Source organism: Mastigoproctus giganteus, chromosome 13 (assembly GCF_048544385.1).
Source record: "Mastigoproctus giganteus isolate SK-2022 chromosome 13, ASM4854438v1, whole genome shotgun sequence".
Lineage (NCBI taxonomy): Eukaryota > Metazoa > Arthropoda > Arachnida > Uropygi > Thelyphonidae > Mastigoproctus > Mastigoproctus giganteus.
This window is the reverse complement of record NC_143587.1, coordinates 117,409,445-117,425,922: the sequence shown is the minus strand read 5'-3', so window position 1 is coordinate 117,425,922 and position 16,478 is coordinate 117,409,445. Positions and strand designations below refer to the sequence as shown.

The 16,478-nt window shown below is 40.9% G+C and overlaps 1 protein-coding gene across 1 annotated transcript in view; it reads right to left on the bottom strand.

The window, feature by feature from the left end:
• LOC150076388 (ras-related protein Rab-37-like) overlaps positions 1–16,478 on the bottom strand; it is a 213,801-nt gene that overhangs the window by 23,359 nt on the left and 173,964 nt on the right. Inside the window, exon 6 of the mRNA XM_090387096.1 lies at positions 6,284–6,406. Coding sequence (XP_090243222.1) covers positions 6,284–6,406 — 123 coding nt within the window. The remainder of the gene's footprint in view (positions 1–6,283; positions 6,407–16,478) is intronic.

The window sequence follows — 16,478 nt, the reverse complement described above, 5'->3', positions numbered from 1 at the left end:
TTGCAGAAATAGACAGATAGGTGGCGCCAGTTTTGTCGTGTTTCCAGCTCCTGAATTTTACGACTCTTTACAATACTGTACTTCTTTTATTGAAGAAAGTTATATTTACCAGTTGAATAGTAAAAATTGTGGAATTATTCTCATTGTTTGCCCAGCAGAGACAAGTCCTCATTTTATTATTAAAGCAGACCTAAATTTATTATTACTGTATTACTACTTTAGTAAACTTAGCTATTTATTTAAAGGAGCAACCATTTTTTAAGAAAATGACAAAGAAAGATTGTATTCAGTTACAAAGAAAAAGTCCCTTAATATAGTTTAATCTTTTTCAAAGCAAGCATGAGGCATTCAAGACTAAATAGATGCCAGATGAACTGACGAGACTTGTGGCAGATGATAAAATAAATAAAATACGTGGAATGCGTATAAATAGAGGTTATGGAGTAACCTACAAGTACGTAAAATTTGTCCGCAACCAGGTTACGAAGGGTGTTAGACAAGTGAAGGCAGAGTACAAGAAGTCTCTGGCAAAGAAAATCTATGCTTTTCTTTATGTTAACACTGTAATTGAGAATGTTAAGCGCCAATGCAACTAATCAAGCGTCAGTATATTCTCTCTGAAATCGTGTATTCTTTTGCTGTGTTGGACAAGAAACCAGGATTTTCGTGCATTAGGAAACTCCAGATAAAGGAACCACTATGTCACAGCGTATTCATGTAGGATGAATACGCTGTGACATGTAACACTAGATTTGAAGAAATGCCTATTTAGTTTTGTCAGCCCTGTTGTTGCAAAACTGAGTGGTATTTTCCATTTACAATCACACGTAACGAATTCTTTAGATCAGGGGATGCCAGAAGTTTATCAAATCCTAACAGGGCGCCGAATGATTTTGTAAATACTAAGAGGAACTGTTGAAGATAAAAGTAAATAAGTCACTGGGGTGGATGAAATCTGTCCAATTATATTAAGAGAGAAAAACAGATAGGGAAATCTTTAGCCATAATTATGAGAGCATACTTGGATTCAAGGGAGGTCTCTGTAGATTGGAGATGCGCTAATGTCTCCCCAATTCACAGGGGGGGGGGGATGTGAACTGAACATTTATTTCTGTTCCAGAGAAAATAATGGCGTCACTGTTAAAAACTATTATAGGAAGTATTACAGGAATGCAGTTGTATGGAAATCACAGCATGAATTTGTTAAGGGATGAACTTGTCTGACCAGCTTGCTTGCACACTTTGACGCAGTAATAGAGGAAGTGGATGCAAAAAATAATATGTTGACATCATATACTTAAGATATCAGAAAAGTATTGGTGTTATTCTGCTTGAGACTGCTGTACAAATTGAGACAATGTGACATTATGGAAAGATTACTGCTATGAACCAAGATGGTTGAGTGGCAGAAGATGGTTATCAATGGGCACTGCTCTTCTTGGCCTAATTTTATTAGTGTAGCCCTCAAGAGTTCAGTGCTGGGCCCACTTTTGTTTTTAATATTTATTGATACTGATGAAGGCATATCAAACTTGGTGTCTAAGTTTGAAAATTATACGAAGATTGGCAGGGTGGTTAATGAAAGTAATCAGGGTATGCTACTGTAACAAGATCTAGAAAAATTAGATAGATATTCTTAAGAAGTGGCAGTTGAAGTTTAACATTGACAAATGCAAGGTACTTCATCTGGATAGTAGTAATCCTAGACTAGCATACCAACTGTATGGTACTGTGGGGGATGGAATTTACGTGTTATCTTATTGTATCTTCTCTTTTGTATTGTATTAATTTATATTTATTTTATTATATATATATATTTTTTTATCCCCTTTTTTTTGTTTAACCCCTCCCACTTTAACACCTGACTTGATTGATTTCAGAAAATCCCAGACTCAAGGGGACCTCAATTATATTAGGTATTCTTACACTGGACTGGCTGAGTTTCGGAATGACAGACACACACACATGAATGTAGAATATAACATTGTTTATTGACATATCATATATAAGAAGATTGCAATAACATTTAACTGAATACAATATTTAGTTGGAGATTTGTTATCATACTAACGTTTAAATGTGTATATAATCGTGATATCAAATCAATCATTTCACCAACAATTATCCATTTTTAATACATAATCTTATATATTATAACATTGTGTCTCTTCATGTTCTACATAGGCTTCGATAGGTCATGGTATTCACCTCACACAATTCCTCTCTCTCTACTCCTAAACAGTCCATATAAATGAACGACCTACTATCAGTCAATGAGCTGGCTAACAAATTCATTAAGGGTTCGTTTTCCAAAATTGTAAGGAAAGTACATTTATTCAATCAAACATTTCCTTATAACCAGGTTAACAGTCAACATTAATCAACCAAATTAAATCGTACCCTTCCAATCAATTAATTCCACAACTCCTTAATAGCCTACCTGTTTAATCAAATCATACTCCAATCAGATATATTCACCTTAAATCAACATTAACAATAATTCCAAATTCAACTTTTAACTTTACACTAGTTAGGAAACCTTTACCCAATCGCTAACAATTCTTAATTACTTAATAGGTCATTTCTTTCTATCAAACATTAATACAGAACTTCACTTCCAATTATATACTACTTACACCTTAATTACATTACTCTTATGCCACCCTCTAGTCTGATTATCTTTCTTTATGTATTACATTAGTACAGTACACTTATATATATATTTATCACTTAGACATCCTTCCATAACTATATAGCATTCTCCTATAGTCCTGCCCTTACTAATTTAGGTTCATTTATTCTCAGAAAACTTCCTAACACTTACGTGATTTTCTGGGCTTTTCTCCTTGCTCGGTTTACGTTCCTGTCTGTCTTAGGCGTGGACTGGAATGCAGAAGGTCGTCCATCCGGGGATCACGGTAATTTTTCTGATGTTTCCCTACTGGGTACTACGCGGCTGGATTTAATTCAGGATCCTATATTCTTTCCTAGCCTGCATTTTTTTCCATGGACTGAGGTGTTTTCCGAGTAGGCCAGTCGCTCGACAGCTCATTTGATTTTTACCTCTAGAATTCTCAGAGTGTGTTTCTCCTTTCTCCCTCCATACTGCTTCAATATCTACAAGTGAACATTCCTTCCTACTCTAGTTTTACCTAGAGTTCTTATCACAATTCTCCCGCTACTACTTCCATCTGCCCTGGACTGCATCCACCACCCAAACTAGACCACGACTCTTTCCGAATCACCCCAAAACTCAACTCCTCGAATCTGCTCAGTATCAATTTTTTTCTTTCAGACCCTTCTCTACGTTCTCTCAAAAATCCCTCCGCTTTCTTCCTGGCCAATCGTTGACTTCCACATCCTTTCCTTCGTGATTCTTATTCGTCTCCTTTCATTTCCGTGGGCGTGTTTTTTTTTTTTTTCATCCTTTATGTCCGAACTTCCGTTGGACTAGAAATTACGAGATCATTCTAGAAGGTAAAACGTAAGTTCCTGTCAACTAAGAAAGTTTCAGGCCTTCTTTGTGACCTCACAATCACATCCATTACTACGTCGCCCACACCTGCTAGAGTCGCACCGTGAAATTTTTAAGAGGGCCACTCCCGCACTCAGTGCCCTTTCTATAGAGTATATGCTCCTGTCTTAAGTGGGATTTGTTTCGATCCATTACTTTTACTGACTCGCTTAAGGAATCCTTTACAACCGAGATATAACTAACTGGGAGTGTCTGGAATAACCTTCAAATTCCAGTGTTTCCTAACCCATGATATTTGAGCTGAAAACTAACTATTTACACTACAATAAATTCTTCCAATATTTAACAAAACTTTATTAAATTATTATTGTAAGGATGGGTCCTTACAGTACCACACTTACGGTAGTGGAGAATGAAAAAAAGACCTGGGAGTAATTGCGCAGTCAGGCACGAAGTACTCTGAGCAATGAAGACTGACTGTTCGAACAATTCGTGGGTTTAATCAATGATATTACAGGAATTTTTCGGCGGAAATAAGGAGGTAATTATGCCATTGTATGAAGGCAATGGTAAGGCCACATCTTTAGTACTGCTTACAGCTCTAGAAGCCTGATTTTAGGATGTAGATCTGTTGGAACGGGTGCAGAGAAGATTAATGAAATTAGTGAGGGTAATGAAGGGTACTCTTACCAAGAAACACTTCAGTTCTGCAAATTGGAACGTCTGGAAAATAGGCACCAGAGAGGAGATCTGAATTGAGATGTTTAAGACTTTGAATAGATCGAGTAAGTTAAATGTTAATTTTAATAGTATTAACCATATGATACAAAGAAGCCAGGCTTTTGCTGCATCATAAAAAAAAGAAATAAATAATAATAAACACAATAATAAAATATTTGAAAATTGGTTGAATTTTGTAGGGTTTTAGGCGCTGTTTGTTGGCGAAAAACTAATTTTTTTTTCCAGGAGAAAAAAAACATGCTAATTTCCCCTGAAACCGACAAACTTAGCCAATTATAAAAATTCCTTGCATCATTGACGGAATTTAAACTCGGGTCTTTTCCACCCGGTGTGGGGAGGACGGCGATTCTACCAACTGTATTACCCACGAGGACATTTAAAAGTAATAAATAAATCAAGAATAACAACAGAAATAAAAAAATATATATATAAAATGTAAATAAAGAAAATAGACTAAATGTGTTTTCCTCCTCACGTAGGTAGCTGTCCAGCTGACCTTTGAATTTCTGCAAGCTCTGAGCAAACAACTCGTTGACCAAAAGAAAATTTCTTACAATACAGTCTAAACTTCTACCGTAATTTGAATTTATGGCCTCTAGTTCTGGAATCATTTATAAGAGTGAGAACTGCGCCTTATTTATTTTACTGTCCTCTCTTCAGTCTAGGTTCCCAGTCTGTAGTAGTGTGTTCGCAAGCCGATTTGCACGTTGCTGCTGGCTTAAAAACTCAACTCCCTCCTCTTGAGATCTGCTCACTACAGCTTCGGTTGAAGTGGACTTGAAGAAATTCCGTCTGCCTTCGGCGGCAATCAAACCCAGATCTCTCCAAGCGAGTGGCAGACTTCAGCGTACTGTGGCGACTAAAATGCCACGGAGGATTCTTTGTAAGCACATTAAGGAAAAAAAAAGGGAAAAATGGATAATGTAATTTTAATAAATAAATTTTCGTTTATACTCTGTACGACCTCCGCGGACAGAGGAGTTTTACCTTCATTGTAACTACTATTTTATTGCAGTAATTCATGGTTGCCTTTGTACTGTATTATTTATAATTAAACAATAAACCTCTCACGACCTTTTCCAGTTGGCATCTTAAGACAGTTGCCTCATCCTGTGCATGCGAAAAAAATCATTAAATCTGGATTGTAATGATTATTCAGAGATCCGAAGTAATCTTCCTCTTTGCAAATGCAACAAATTCCTCAGGCGCATCTCCAACTTCCACTGAACTTTCGTTTAAGCTTACCGTCATCTCTGGAAACTTCCTGCATGTCATCTTACTACACGTCTCTTAACTGAATGACACCCATATCATACCCATCTCCAATGGAAATTGGGTTTCTTGTATTCTGCACGAATAATATTTGGTTGAATAGCAGCCCAAGGCAGCACTGGGTCATTGGTTTTAATTACACGGTATTTTAGGTGAATACAAATTTATTGAAGACATAATATAGGAGTATGTAAAATGATGTCGTAAGCAACAGTTAATTGTAGGTTGATTTATGACCATTTTCGGCGATGTGTGGCTAATGGCCTTTAGAGGCGATGATGAAAGGTTGTAGAGTAACGGCAGTGCAAGACATTAGTGATGCGAGAAGAATTTGAAAACGAAAGGAAAAGGAATTTGTTGTTGACATGCAAACTATCCCTGTACCAAACAACTTCTAGATTCACCACTTTGTTTCTACCACCACTTTGTTTAACGAATGTCTGCAAACTTCTGGAGACCTTTAATGGGGAATACCACAAGAAACTCTTAGTAGATTAATAAAAAATATTACGTGCAATGATAATAAAGATGTAAGCTATTGGACAGACAAGTGTGACAGAGAATACCGTTGTTATGTTTGTACCTTCTTTCGCATATGAAAGCGACATTATCTGTGCTGTGTAAAGTAGCTTTTGAAACATTCCACTGTAACAACAAACTGATCCAATAGATATTATTGAAATTTTCTTGTATCTACAACGCCCAGGGAAATATATTGATTTTCATTGTGGATGAATGCGATCAATGTCGAGTTAATGACCTAAACAAGATATATATCAAAGAGTTGCAACGTACCTGAGCAAGTCTTTCCCCATCACTGAATTTCACTTCTCTGTCGCCATTCACGTCAGATTTGTTGCCGATAAGCATGATGACAACGTCATTATGGGCATGCTCTTTGATTTCCCCAAGCCATGCCTGAAGAGAAAACAACAGAACTCAGTATCCAAGGTTATTACTAGGAAGGTAATAAATTCCTTCATTTTAATTCCACTTCTCGATATTCGAGAAATGGAATTGGAATCACAAGAATGGTGTACTTAAATACACTGAAACGTTCCTTTAGAATAAGAATTCTTTAAGTTTCATCGTTGGACTTCAGAGGATACGTATTTATGTAATATAGTTCGACTTGCTTTAGGGAATGTGCAGAGGCGGATTTAACGGCGGGCGCACCGGGCCCCGACTTCTGAAGAGCCCACGCAAAACCCCAACAAATTAGTTGAACATATTAGTTCAAAACTTTGTGATTATTATTAATTATATTATACATATATTATATTAAAATTTTATTGGAAATAAAACATTAATAGTACATAATATTTTTTATTTATTTAAAAAATTGGTTAACATGTATTTTTATTTTCCCTGTCTCTCTCTTTTTTTTTTTTTTAAGGGGCCCAATATTTTCTTCTGCGCCTGGGGCCTCAACTGACCTTAATCCGCTCCTGGGAATGTGAGTTTTATTGATAAGTTTACAAACTTTGCGCTAAATAAGAAAATCATAGATTAAGAAAACTAAGCTTCTTATTTTTATACAATTTATACTGAGGTTAACAAGAGGAAAAACTCAGATTTCTTAAAGGAATAACTTAAAAAAAAACTATAGGATTATAGGGAGGAGTGTTATTTCGACACAGTGGTTGTCCGCTTTACTACGTTGGATTTTCAATTATATTTAGAGTTTATTCTGCTTTCACTGGAGACTGAGATCAAGTATCGGTCTTCAGCGGGAGAATAAACTCAATGAACGAAAATCGAACGCAGTAAAGCGTACAATTTTAGTAGGAAAAAAAAAATTTTTTTTCTTGTTGCCAAGAGCCTCATTTGGTGTTCCTTTCTTTAGGCGACGGCATCATATTCTAATCTACAGCGACACAGAATGCGTTTTCTCTTTAAAAATTGTTAAAAAAATACATTAAAATACCAAATGCAGCCAAAAGTAAATTCTATTCACTGTAGCAAAGGAACTCTGAATGGGAAGGGAATGCCGAGCTAGGCGATAGGCACTCCTTTCCCATTTCATTGCGTCGTAAAATTGATACATTGTGTTTCTCTTAACCAATAGTTGCTGCTTGAGAGTTAAAAAAGTTCTGTTTTCGGTCCTACTCAGTCAGCATTTTCCCACTATTTTGGTTTGGTCTGTATCATGAAAAGAGTGCAGTCTTATCATCATTGATGATTTTGACTCAGAAATCCACTAGATATGCAGTCCGCTTTCTTTCTTTTATTTTATTTTTTTTTAAGTTATTCAGTTAGTGGCAGCCATTGCGAACTCCCTCTTGTCTCGCACAATTATTCACCTCTTTCGTTATCTCACACAACTCTTTCGTTATCTGTCCTTTTTCACAATGCTGCATTTCCAGAGATCCTGCAGGCTTTGACCCATCCCATGTTTTTATGTAACTGGTAGCACCATTTCCTAGCGGCGCTTTCAGATATCACTAAAGACTACTATCAAATTTCCAATAGATGCGAGTAGCGTTTTCTCCTTAAAAAAAAAAAAAAAAAAGCACGAGGAATTTGATTATACGACGTTGTTCAATAAAGTGTGTTTAGGGGCTAACAGCACCAGGGGTTTTCCCCATCTCCACGTAGTATATATTCTTGTGTTACAGTATGCTGCAAAGGCCAGAAATTTAAAAATGTATGGTATTGTACAAATGTAAGTGTAATGTCACGTACCGTTGTTCTTTTGACCTTTTAGCCGTTGGGCCCCTAATGGGACCCATCGTTGCCCACACTAAGCCCTGTGGAGACAAATCAGGTACACCAGTATTTTTATATAGTACTCTGGCAGGTCCTGCCACCTAATTTCCTGAGATTTCAGTGGCAGGACCTAAAAAAAAAATCTTGGGGAGACGCTGGAATTGGTAAAGCCAAAACGTTAATGAGCCCAATTCAATTTACGTAGTTAAATTTAGACGTGTGGAGCGCACGCTGGTGCATAGGTAGATTAGGGGGGGGGACTGAAGACTGGGGGAAAGACAGAAATATGGGGCATACCCCAGTGATCACCTGGGGTTGCCTTCTCCATCGACCCCTTCTCCCTGGCGGGGGTTAGGCAGGCCCCTACCAGCGAGAGAGGGGGGGAAGGGGGGACCACACAAGGGAGTGTGGTTTGTAGCCAATGGCCACTACATGGCAGAGCATCCTCGCAAGACTAAGAGCTGCCAACCTGCCATCAAACCTATATGGATGCATTCAGAGCTACCTGAACAATAGGAAGGTCCTAGTGCAGGCTCCCTACTGCAAGGTTGAACGTCACGTACACAGGGGCTGCCCTCAGGGCTCTGTACTGGGTCCCCTCCTTTGGAACTACGTGCTGGATGAGTTCCTCTCCCTGGAACTGGGGGGTGTGCAAGCGCTCGCATACGCAGATGACCTCTCCTTAATCCTCTCTGCTGATTCAAGAGCACAACTGGAAACGCTTGCCAACTCAGCACTTTCTACACTAAGAGAGTGGACTGAAACTCATCACCTTAATATCTCTGCCACCAAAACCCAATCTATCCTACTAAAGGGATATCTAACTCCTACCAGACCACCGCAGATAAAAATCTACAACAGAACGATCAAGTTGGCCACAGAACTCAAGTACAGTAATACCCCGAAGTTACGCGATAGGTGGGTCCGACGAAAATCGCGTAAGTCGAATTCGCGTAAGTCGGGGTAAAACTTTGCATATAAATACATATAAATTTTGCTTAATTGGGACCAAGGACTAACAAAAACACTAGTTTAGAAGAAAAATATTAATAAATTTGCAGTTCTTTATACATATTAATACAAAATATGTATTAAAAAACAAATGACTTAGTTAAAAAGTTATTTCGATGTCGATGGCTTCATAAAATCTAACAAATTCGTCTGACGACACAGCGCGTTCCTTTTTTTCACGCAGAATTTCTTCGTAGCAAGCTAATAATTTTTTTATTCCTTGCTTTGTAGCTATAACGCGTTCTTCGTTGGAGTCTGTTTTCTAAAATTTTTAAGCCCTTTTCAATTTTCAACCTGTCAAGTTTGCAATTGTCATGTGCTTTTCGCCGTTGCTTCATTTAGGCCTGTAGCACGTGCATTATCACATGGTCTTTCATTTCGCTCAAAGCGTTTCACAATTTCATATTTTTTCTCTATCGACAGAGGCGGACTGGCCATAAGCCTTACCGGGGAAACCCCGGTGGGCCAGTGTGATTTTGGCCAGAAACCATAGTGTAAGGCCACTATAAATTTTCCCGGGTGAGAATTTTTGATCCAGTCCGCCTCTGTTTATCGATAATTGCTTTTCTTTTTCTCTCTGAATCTGCAGTGTCTTCACCAGGACGCTTCCTTTTCGCACATTTTAATTAAGTATTTTACTCATTTTTAGGGAATAAAGCACAATTACAAAACGAGGAGCACGCTTGATAGGCATAAACAAAGCTGCACGCATGTAGCAACTGAATAAACAACACCATAAAGGCAGAGATACACTATTAACACCTCACATTTCTAGGGGTTACTACCATAAAACAATAAAAATCCAGTTGCATTTCTGCTAGTGGAATCTGTTATAAACTGGTAGTAAACTCGATCTAATTGCATTTGCGATTATACCGATAGCTGGAATTGTGTTGGTTTTTAAGTTATTATGGTGAAATGTGTTTCCCCTTCACTGATATAAAAAACATAAAAGCAGCAAAGTTGAATTTTGTTCATCTTTCGCTCTCAATCTCCGCCGTCGCACCGTATATCGATAACATATGAAAAACGACCTTGAAGATAGTGGGCGGCAGCGTTGCCAAACGAAAAAATCAAGAACCGCGTAACTCCGAGTTCGCGTAAGTCGGGGTATTACTGTACCTAGGAGTGATCCTGGACCGAAATTTATCATTTACACCCCACTTAAAATACATCCAGAAGAAAATGAAAAACTATGCTGCCATGCTTGCCAGGATTACCCGCCGCGACTGGGGGCTGAAAAGAAGAACCCTTGCAATACTTTACAAAGCAGCCATCATCCCTGCGATTGCATATGCTTCTGGCGTCTGGCACCATAAGGCCTCTACGGCGGTAAATCGTCGGCTACTCAACATCATTCACCGACCGATTTTATTAACCCTCACCAGAGCGTGCCGCACTGTATCTACTCATGCACTGAAAGTACTCACTGGGACCCTCCCTCTTGATCTTGAAGTGATTCGCCTAGGCATGTTACAGCAGCTTAGACGCGGAAATCCAACTACCTTCCAGGATCACACCACAGACCCAACTGCAAATCGGACAGTGGAGAAGAAAAGACTCCAGATCTATTTGCGATCGATATGGCAGCAGCGCTGGACGACCTCCACAAAAGGGGAAGTCACGCGGAGGTTCCTCCCCGATCTACAACAAATATACCCACAGTATCCGGCATGGCTTTGCCCTGGATTGTACAGCACGTATCTCCTAACAGGACATGGAGCGATCCGCCACAAATTACACCTTCTCGGACTCGAAAACAACCTAATGTGTGCATGTGGCTCTGTGGAGACCTGGGGACACCAGATATATGACTGCGAATTTTATGAAGATCTTCGTGTTGAATTAATCATCCAAGTGCGCCTTAATCCCAAAAACCGGGAACACTACTTACTGGAAGATGAAGCCTCATATATAGCGTTCACCAAGTTTGCCCAGAACCTGTATGCTAGACGCTTGACCATTCCTCTGCCTGCAAACTTCGAATAGATGTGTCAAACAAAGCTTCTCAGAGACCCCCAACCAGATGTCAGGTTTGACTGCTTGATCCTTCATGTAAGACAAAACTGGAACTCTTATGAGAAGTGAGAAAACTCCACTTCCCAGAACATTGACTACCGGACGGGACAACAGTCCCACGAATGACTCCCAACTGTGACATTTTGCACAACCTGTTCAGCCAAACCAACATTGGATCGCCTCTGCTGGGCCTCAAGTTTTTCTGGATGGTGCGGACCTGACCCTGCGGTCTGGTTTGCTCCCACCCATGCACACAGGCCTCATTGGCAACCTGAGCCAGCTCTCTTGTTTGTCTCACCTCTTCCTGGCAGGTGGGGAGGGGACAGGTTTCTTCCCTCTGGTGGGGCATGGGCATGCCCCACTGTAAACTGGAGTTGCCTTCCCTTTCGGCTCCATATTTCTGTCTATTTGCCCCCCAGTCTTCAGCCTTCACCCCGCTCTATCTGACAGCAACGTGAACACGCCCTACACAATCTAAAATCACCAATCTAAATTAATTTTTCCCAACGTTTTGGACTTCTAGCGCTCCCCGCGACGCGTACGCTATTTTTTTTTTTTTTCTTTAAGGTCCTAACCACTGAAATCTTAGGAAATTAGGTGGCAGGACCTGCCAGAGTGAACTATATACTAGTGAGTACCTGGTCTGCCTCCACGGGGCTAAAGTGGGACAACGTCGGGCCTCAGTAGGGGTCTGGCGGCTAAATGACCAGATGAACAACGGTACAAGGCATCAAATATATACAAAGTCCATACACTTTTAAATCTCTGGCTTTTCTAGTCAACTGGTTCGCCCACAATGTAAACTACGCGGAGATAGGGGAAACCCCTGGTGCCGCTTGACCCTAAACACACTTTACACTTTACATAACTGCACGTCAAAGTCGTGATGGTCCTGCTGGAACCTCCATACTGGGAGAACGCACAAAGGGCAGGGTTCCGTTCGTTAGATAGCGCTCTAATGAGATGTCAGGTCCGTGTTGTCATACGTGGGACATTGTCCTATCAGATCTCTTTTCTGGTTGTCTGAGTCGGGTTGTCAGTTTAGATTGTCCTGTCCGGTAGATGACACTGTCGTGGGAAGTCACACTCATACAGTTCGTACATGGGGCAATTGTATTGTCATGTCTCTTATCTGGTTGTCCGGGTTGTGTTGTCAATATAGTTTGATTTAGTCACTCGTGAGATTAAAGTCTCAACCAATCTTTTGGTAAGATGTAGTAGTAGGAGTTTTTTTTTTAGGAACATTAGCAACTAAGGCCATATTGCTCCGGGATATGCGGTGGTCATTCCTTGACCTTTCCGCATCCTCCGTATTTGGTGGTCACTGGCTCGAACCCCGGTCTAATCAAGAAGCGTGTGGTACGCACTGCTGCTCGTTCCCACCTGGCTACGGAGGCGCCTAGTAGTAGTAGTGGCATGTGATGCAAGAAAGCAAGTGTATGAGCTTATGCAGCATCAGCCAAAAAAAAAATCACACCATTCCCTCCAAATGGCTGTCCAGTTCCTCCTTAAATTTATTCAACCTTTTAACTTCCACAACGACAGATGCAAGTTTGTTCCAGCAATTAACCACCAGCTGGCTAAAGACAAATTTCCGCACACCTATTCTGCATCTGTCTTTTCTTAATTTGAATTTATGCCCCCTTAGGTTCGTAATCTGAACAAGTGAAAGGATCCCATCAGAATTCAGCGTGCTCAACCCATTCAAGGCCTTATACACCTCAACAAGATCACCGCGCAGGTGCCTAGTCTCCAGCCACTGCAATTTGCAGAACTTAAGCCTCTCTTGGTAAGAGGATCCCTTCATTCCCCTCACCAATCTTGTTGCCCTTCTCTATACACGCTCAAGTAAATCTACATCCTTCATAAAATGAGGCCTCCAGACCTGTACACAGTACTCAAGGCGTGGCCTGACCATTGCCTTATACAGAGGGACAATCACCTCCTTCTCCCTGCTAGCAAAATTCCTATATATGATTGACAAAACCCTATGACCTGCCCTGGCAGCCTGTCTGCATTGCTCAGAAAACTTCATATCTGACTGCACAATTACTCCCAGGTCTTTTTCATTTTCTACCACCTTAAGTGTAGTACCACACAGTTGGTACGTTTCTCTGTGGTTACTTCTACCGATATGCAGCACTTTGCATTTGTCACGGTTAAACTTCAGTTGCCACTTCAAGGCCCCATCTGCCCAAATTATCTAGATCCTGTTGCAGTAGCACACTGCCATTACTGTTATTAACAACCCTGCCAACCTTTGTATCACCTGAAAACTTCGACATTAAGCCTGATATACCTTCATCAATATCATTGATAAATATACAAAACAACAGTGGACCCAACACCGAACCCTGTGGGACTCCACTAATAACATTAGTCCACGAAGAGCAGTACCCATTGATTACCACCCTCTGTCTTCTCTCACTTAACCATCCTTTTATCCATTGTAGCAACTTACCCTTAATACCATTCTGCTCCAATTTGTACAATAGTCTTCCATGCGCAACAGTGTCAAAAGCTTTCCTGAAATCCAAAAATATGATATCAAAATTATTTTTTGAATCCAGTTCCTTTGTAACCACATCATAATATCCTATCAAATTTGTCAGACAAGACTTTCCCTTAACAAACCCATGCTCTGTCTGAATTATTGCTGCAGACTTGTTTAGATGATCCTGCAATGCATCTTTAACCAGTGACTCCATTATTTTACCCGGAACAGAAGTTAAACTAACTGGTCTGTAATTACTCGTGTCACCCTTCGATCCCCCTTTGTGAATTGGAGATACATTTGCACATCTCCAGTCCGTGGGAACCTCCCCTGAGTCCAGTGATGCTCTCATAATTATGGCTAAGGGTTTGCTTGGTTGCTTTGCCGTCTCCTTTAATATAACTGGATAGATCCCATCCACACCAGGTGCCTTTCTTATGTTTAACTTCAACAATTTCTCCTCCACTTTGCTCTCATTTATTACAAAATCATTAAGTATCCTGCTACAATTTGATAACCTTCTGCCATTTTCAAACCTTAATAATTCCTCATGTGTGAATGTAGATGCAAAATACTCATTCAGTTTGTTTGCTATCTGAGCAGGATCATCAACAGTCGAACCATCGATATCAAGTGGACCAATCAGATTCATCCCCTTCCTTTTAGAGTTTATATAAGTAAAGAAATCCTTGCTGTTTTTCTTAGCATCTTTTGCAAGGATTTCTCGTAATCTGCCTTCGCCTGCGTAACCTCTTTTGTGACCTGATTACAGACTAGCTTATATCTGCCATAGGCTTCTGACTTGTTACTTGACTATTATTATATTATTACGATTGTTACTTGATAATCGTAACTACACGGACCCGACTGGAAATCCTTCAGATTTCCATTCGGGTCCGTGCAGTCATTTACGTTTGTCTCTCCAGATGTCTTTCTGGTTGTCCGAGCCTGTTGTCAGTTTGTCTAGTCACTCGAGAGAACAAGGGCACGTCCGGTCTTCAGAAGAGTGTTGTTACTCTTGAGGATTTCCAGGTACTGGCTGTTAAGGTCCTCGTCCTAGTGTGGATGTCTATTTGTGAGTACTCTTACGGTGGTTGCGGATATGTTCTTCTTCGGGTGAAGAAATCCTGTGCATTGGTCAGGGCTTTGTAGGGTTTTGAGGTGTTCCTACGACTCTGGTTGTCCACTGTGGCATAAGGATGTGTCGCTCAGTCCAAGGGCAGTGGGTTTTATTCTGATTGCTCCACGCCCCGTTAGCAGGTATGAAGTTCGAAGACCAGGAGAGAGCCAGTGTGTAAAGTGTATTGGTGTCTAACGGCACCAGGGGTTCCCCCCCATCTCCGCATTGCTTTCATTATAGCTGTACCAGTTCACTGGGAAGGCCAGAGATTTAAAAGTGTGTGGATTTTGTATATGTGTAGTGTTGTGTATCGTTGTTCATCTGGCCGTTTAGCCGCTGGACCCCTACTGAGGCCCAACGTTGTTTACACTTGGCCTTGTGGTGGCAGATCAGGTACACAGAATGAAATTTTACTCTGGCAGGCCCTGTCACCTAGTTTCTTGAGATTTCAGTGACTAGGGCCTAAAAAAAAAACCTCGGTAGAGGTGAGCGCTGGAATTAGAAAAGCCAATTGAGGTTTATGCGGTTTAACTTGGACGAAGTTTTTGCAGTTTGTGTGGGGTTATACGCTGGCGTATTAGGCAGAGTAGGGGGGGGGAATACGTATGGGGACGATAGAGAAGGCGACCCCAGGATTTTCAGTGAGGCAGGCCTGTGCCCCACCGGGAGAAGAATAAGGGTTGGCAGGGCAGGGGAGGAGAGGAGACAAGACTGTCTCCTCCTCCCCTCCAGCGGAAACGGAGTAAAGGTACCAGGCAAGGGAGCCCGGTACAGATCGCCATCAGGCATTGACAGTTGAGAGCACGTGAGAGTCCAAGCGATCTGAACCGGATCTTCTTTGGTGATCTTTTTCAATGTAGGAGTCAAATCCCAGTCGCAAGGTCTCATACATGAGGCAGTCTCATCCTATAGTTGGTCATGTAACCTGTTCAGATCGCCTAGTGTGCATGTTATGAGGATGCTGCTTTGTGTCCCGGTAATATCATTTTCTTAGTTCGTGCGTTGGTCATTTGGTTTAGTCATCCAGTTTGTGGTCCAGTGCGAATAATTTGTATCCAGTTCATGTCAAGTCCTGTGTCAGGTTGTCTCTGGTTCAGACGTAGGTCTTCCTGGTTGTCAGTTCCCTCGTGAATAAGGCTAAATGATGGTCATGTTCGTGGTTGCAGTTATTTGGTACAGTTTTCTTGTGTATTCAAGTTTTCTCCAGTCCTAGTTTTGAGATTCATCATCAGCTTCCGGGTGCTGTGCATGGTGGTTTGCTATAAGTGCTCACCTTCTAGCAAAGAGTTTCTGTGCAAAGATGGTAAGGGCTTTGTATTCGTGTTCCGAGTCGAGAAGATGCTGTTCCATGTTCTGCGGGAAGTGATAGCAGTTGTGAGCATGCATCGCATGTCCTCATAGTGGTCACAGTTATTGAGATGTTGCCATCTCTCCTTGCGGCCACAGAGGCAACGGGGATCCTCAGCGATTTGGAAGCTAGATAGTTTTGCATTAAATGGCCCGTGCCCTGTGAGCAGAAAGGTGACGTGGAGCCCCGGTTGGAACTAACTCGGAGGTTTTGGAAAGACTGTTTACACTCGGGAGGAACTTCTTGATGATTTCCCCTTTAGTGGATTCTGTCCACCGATCCTGTTTGG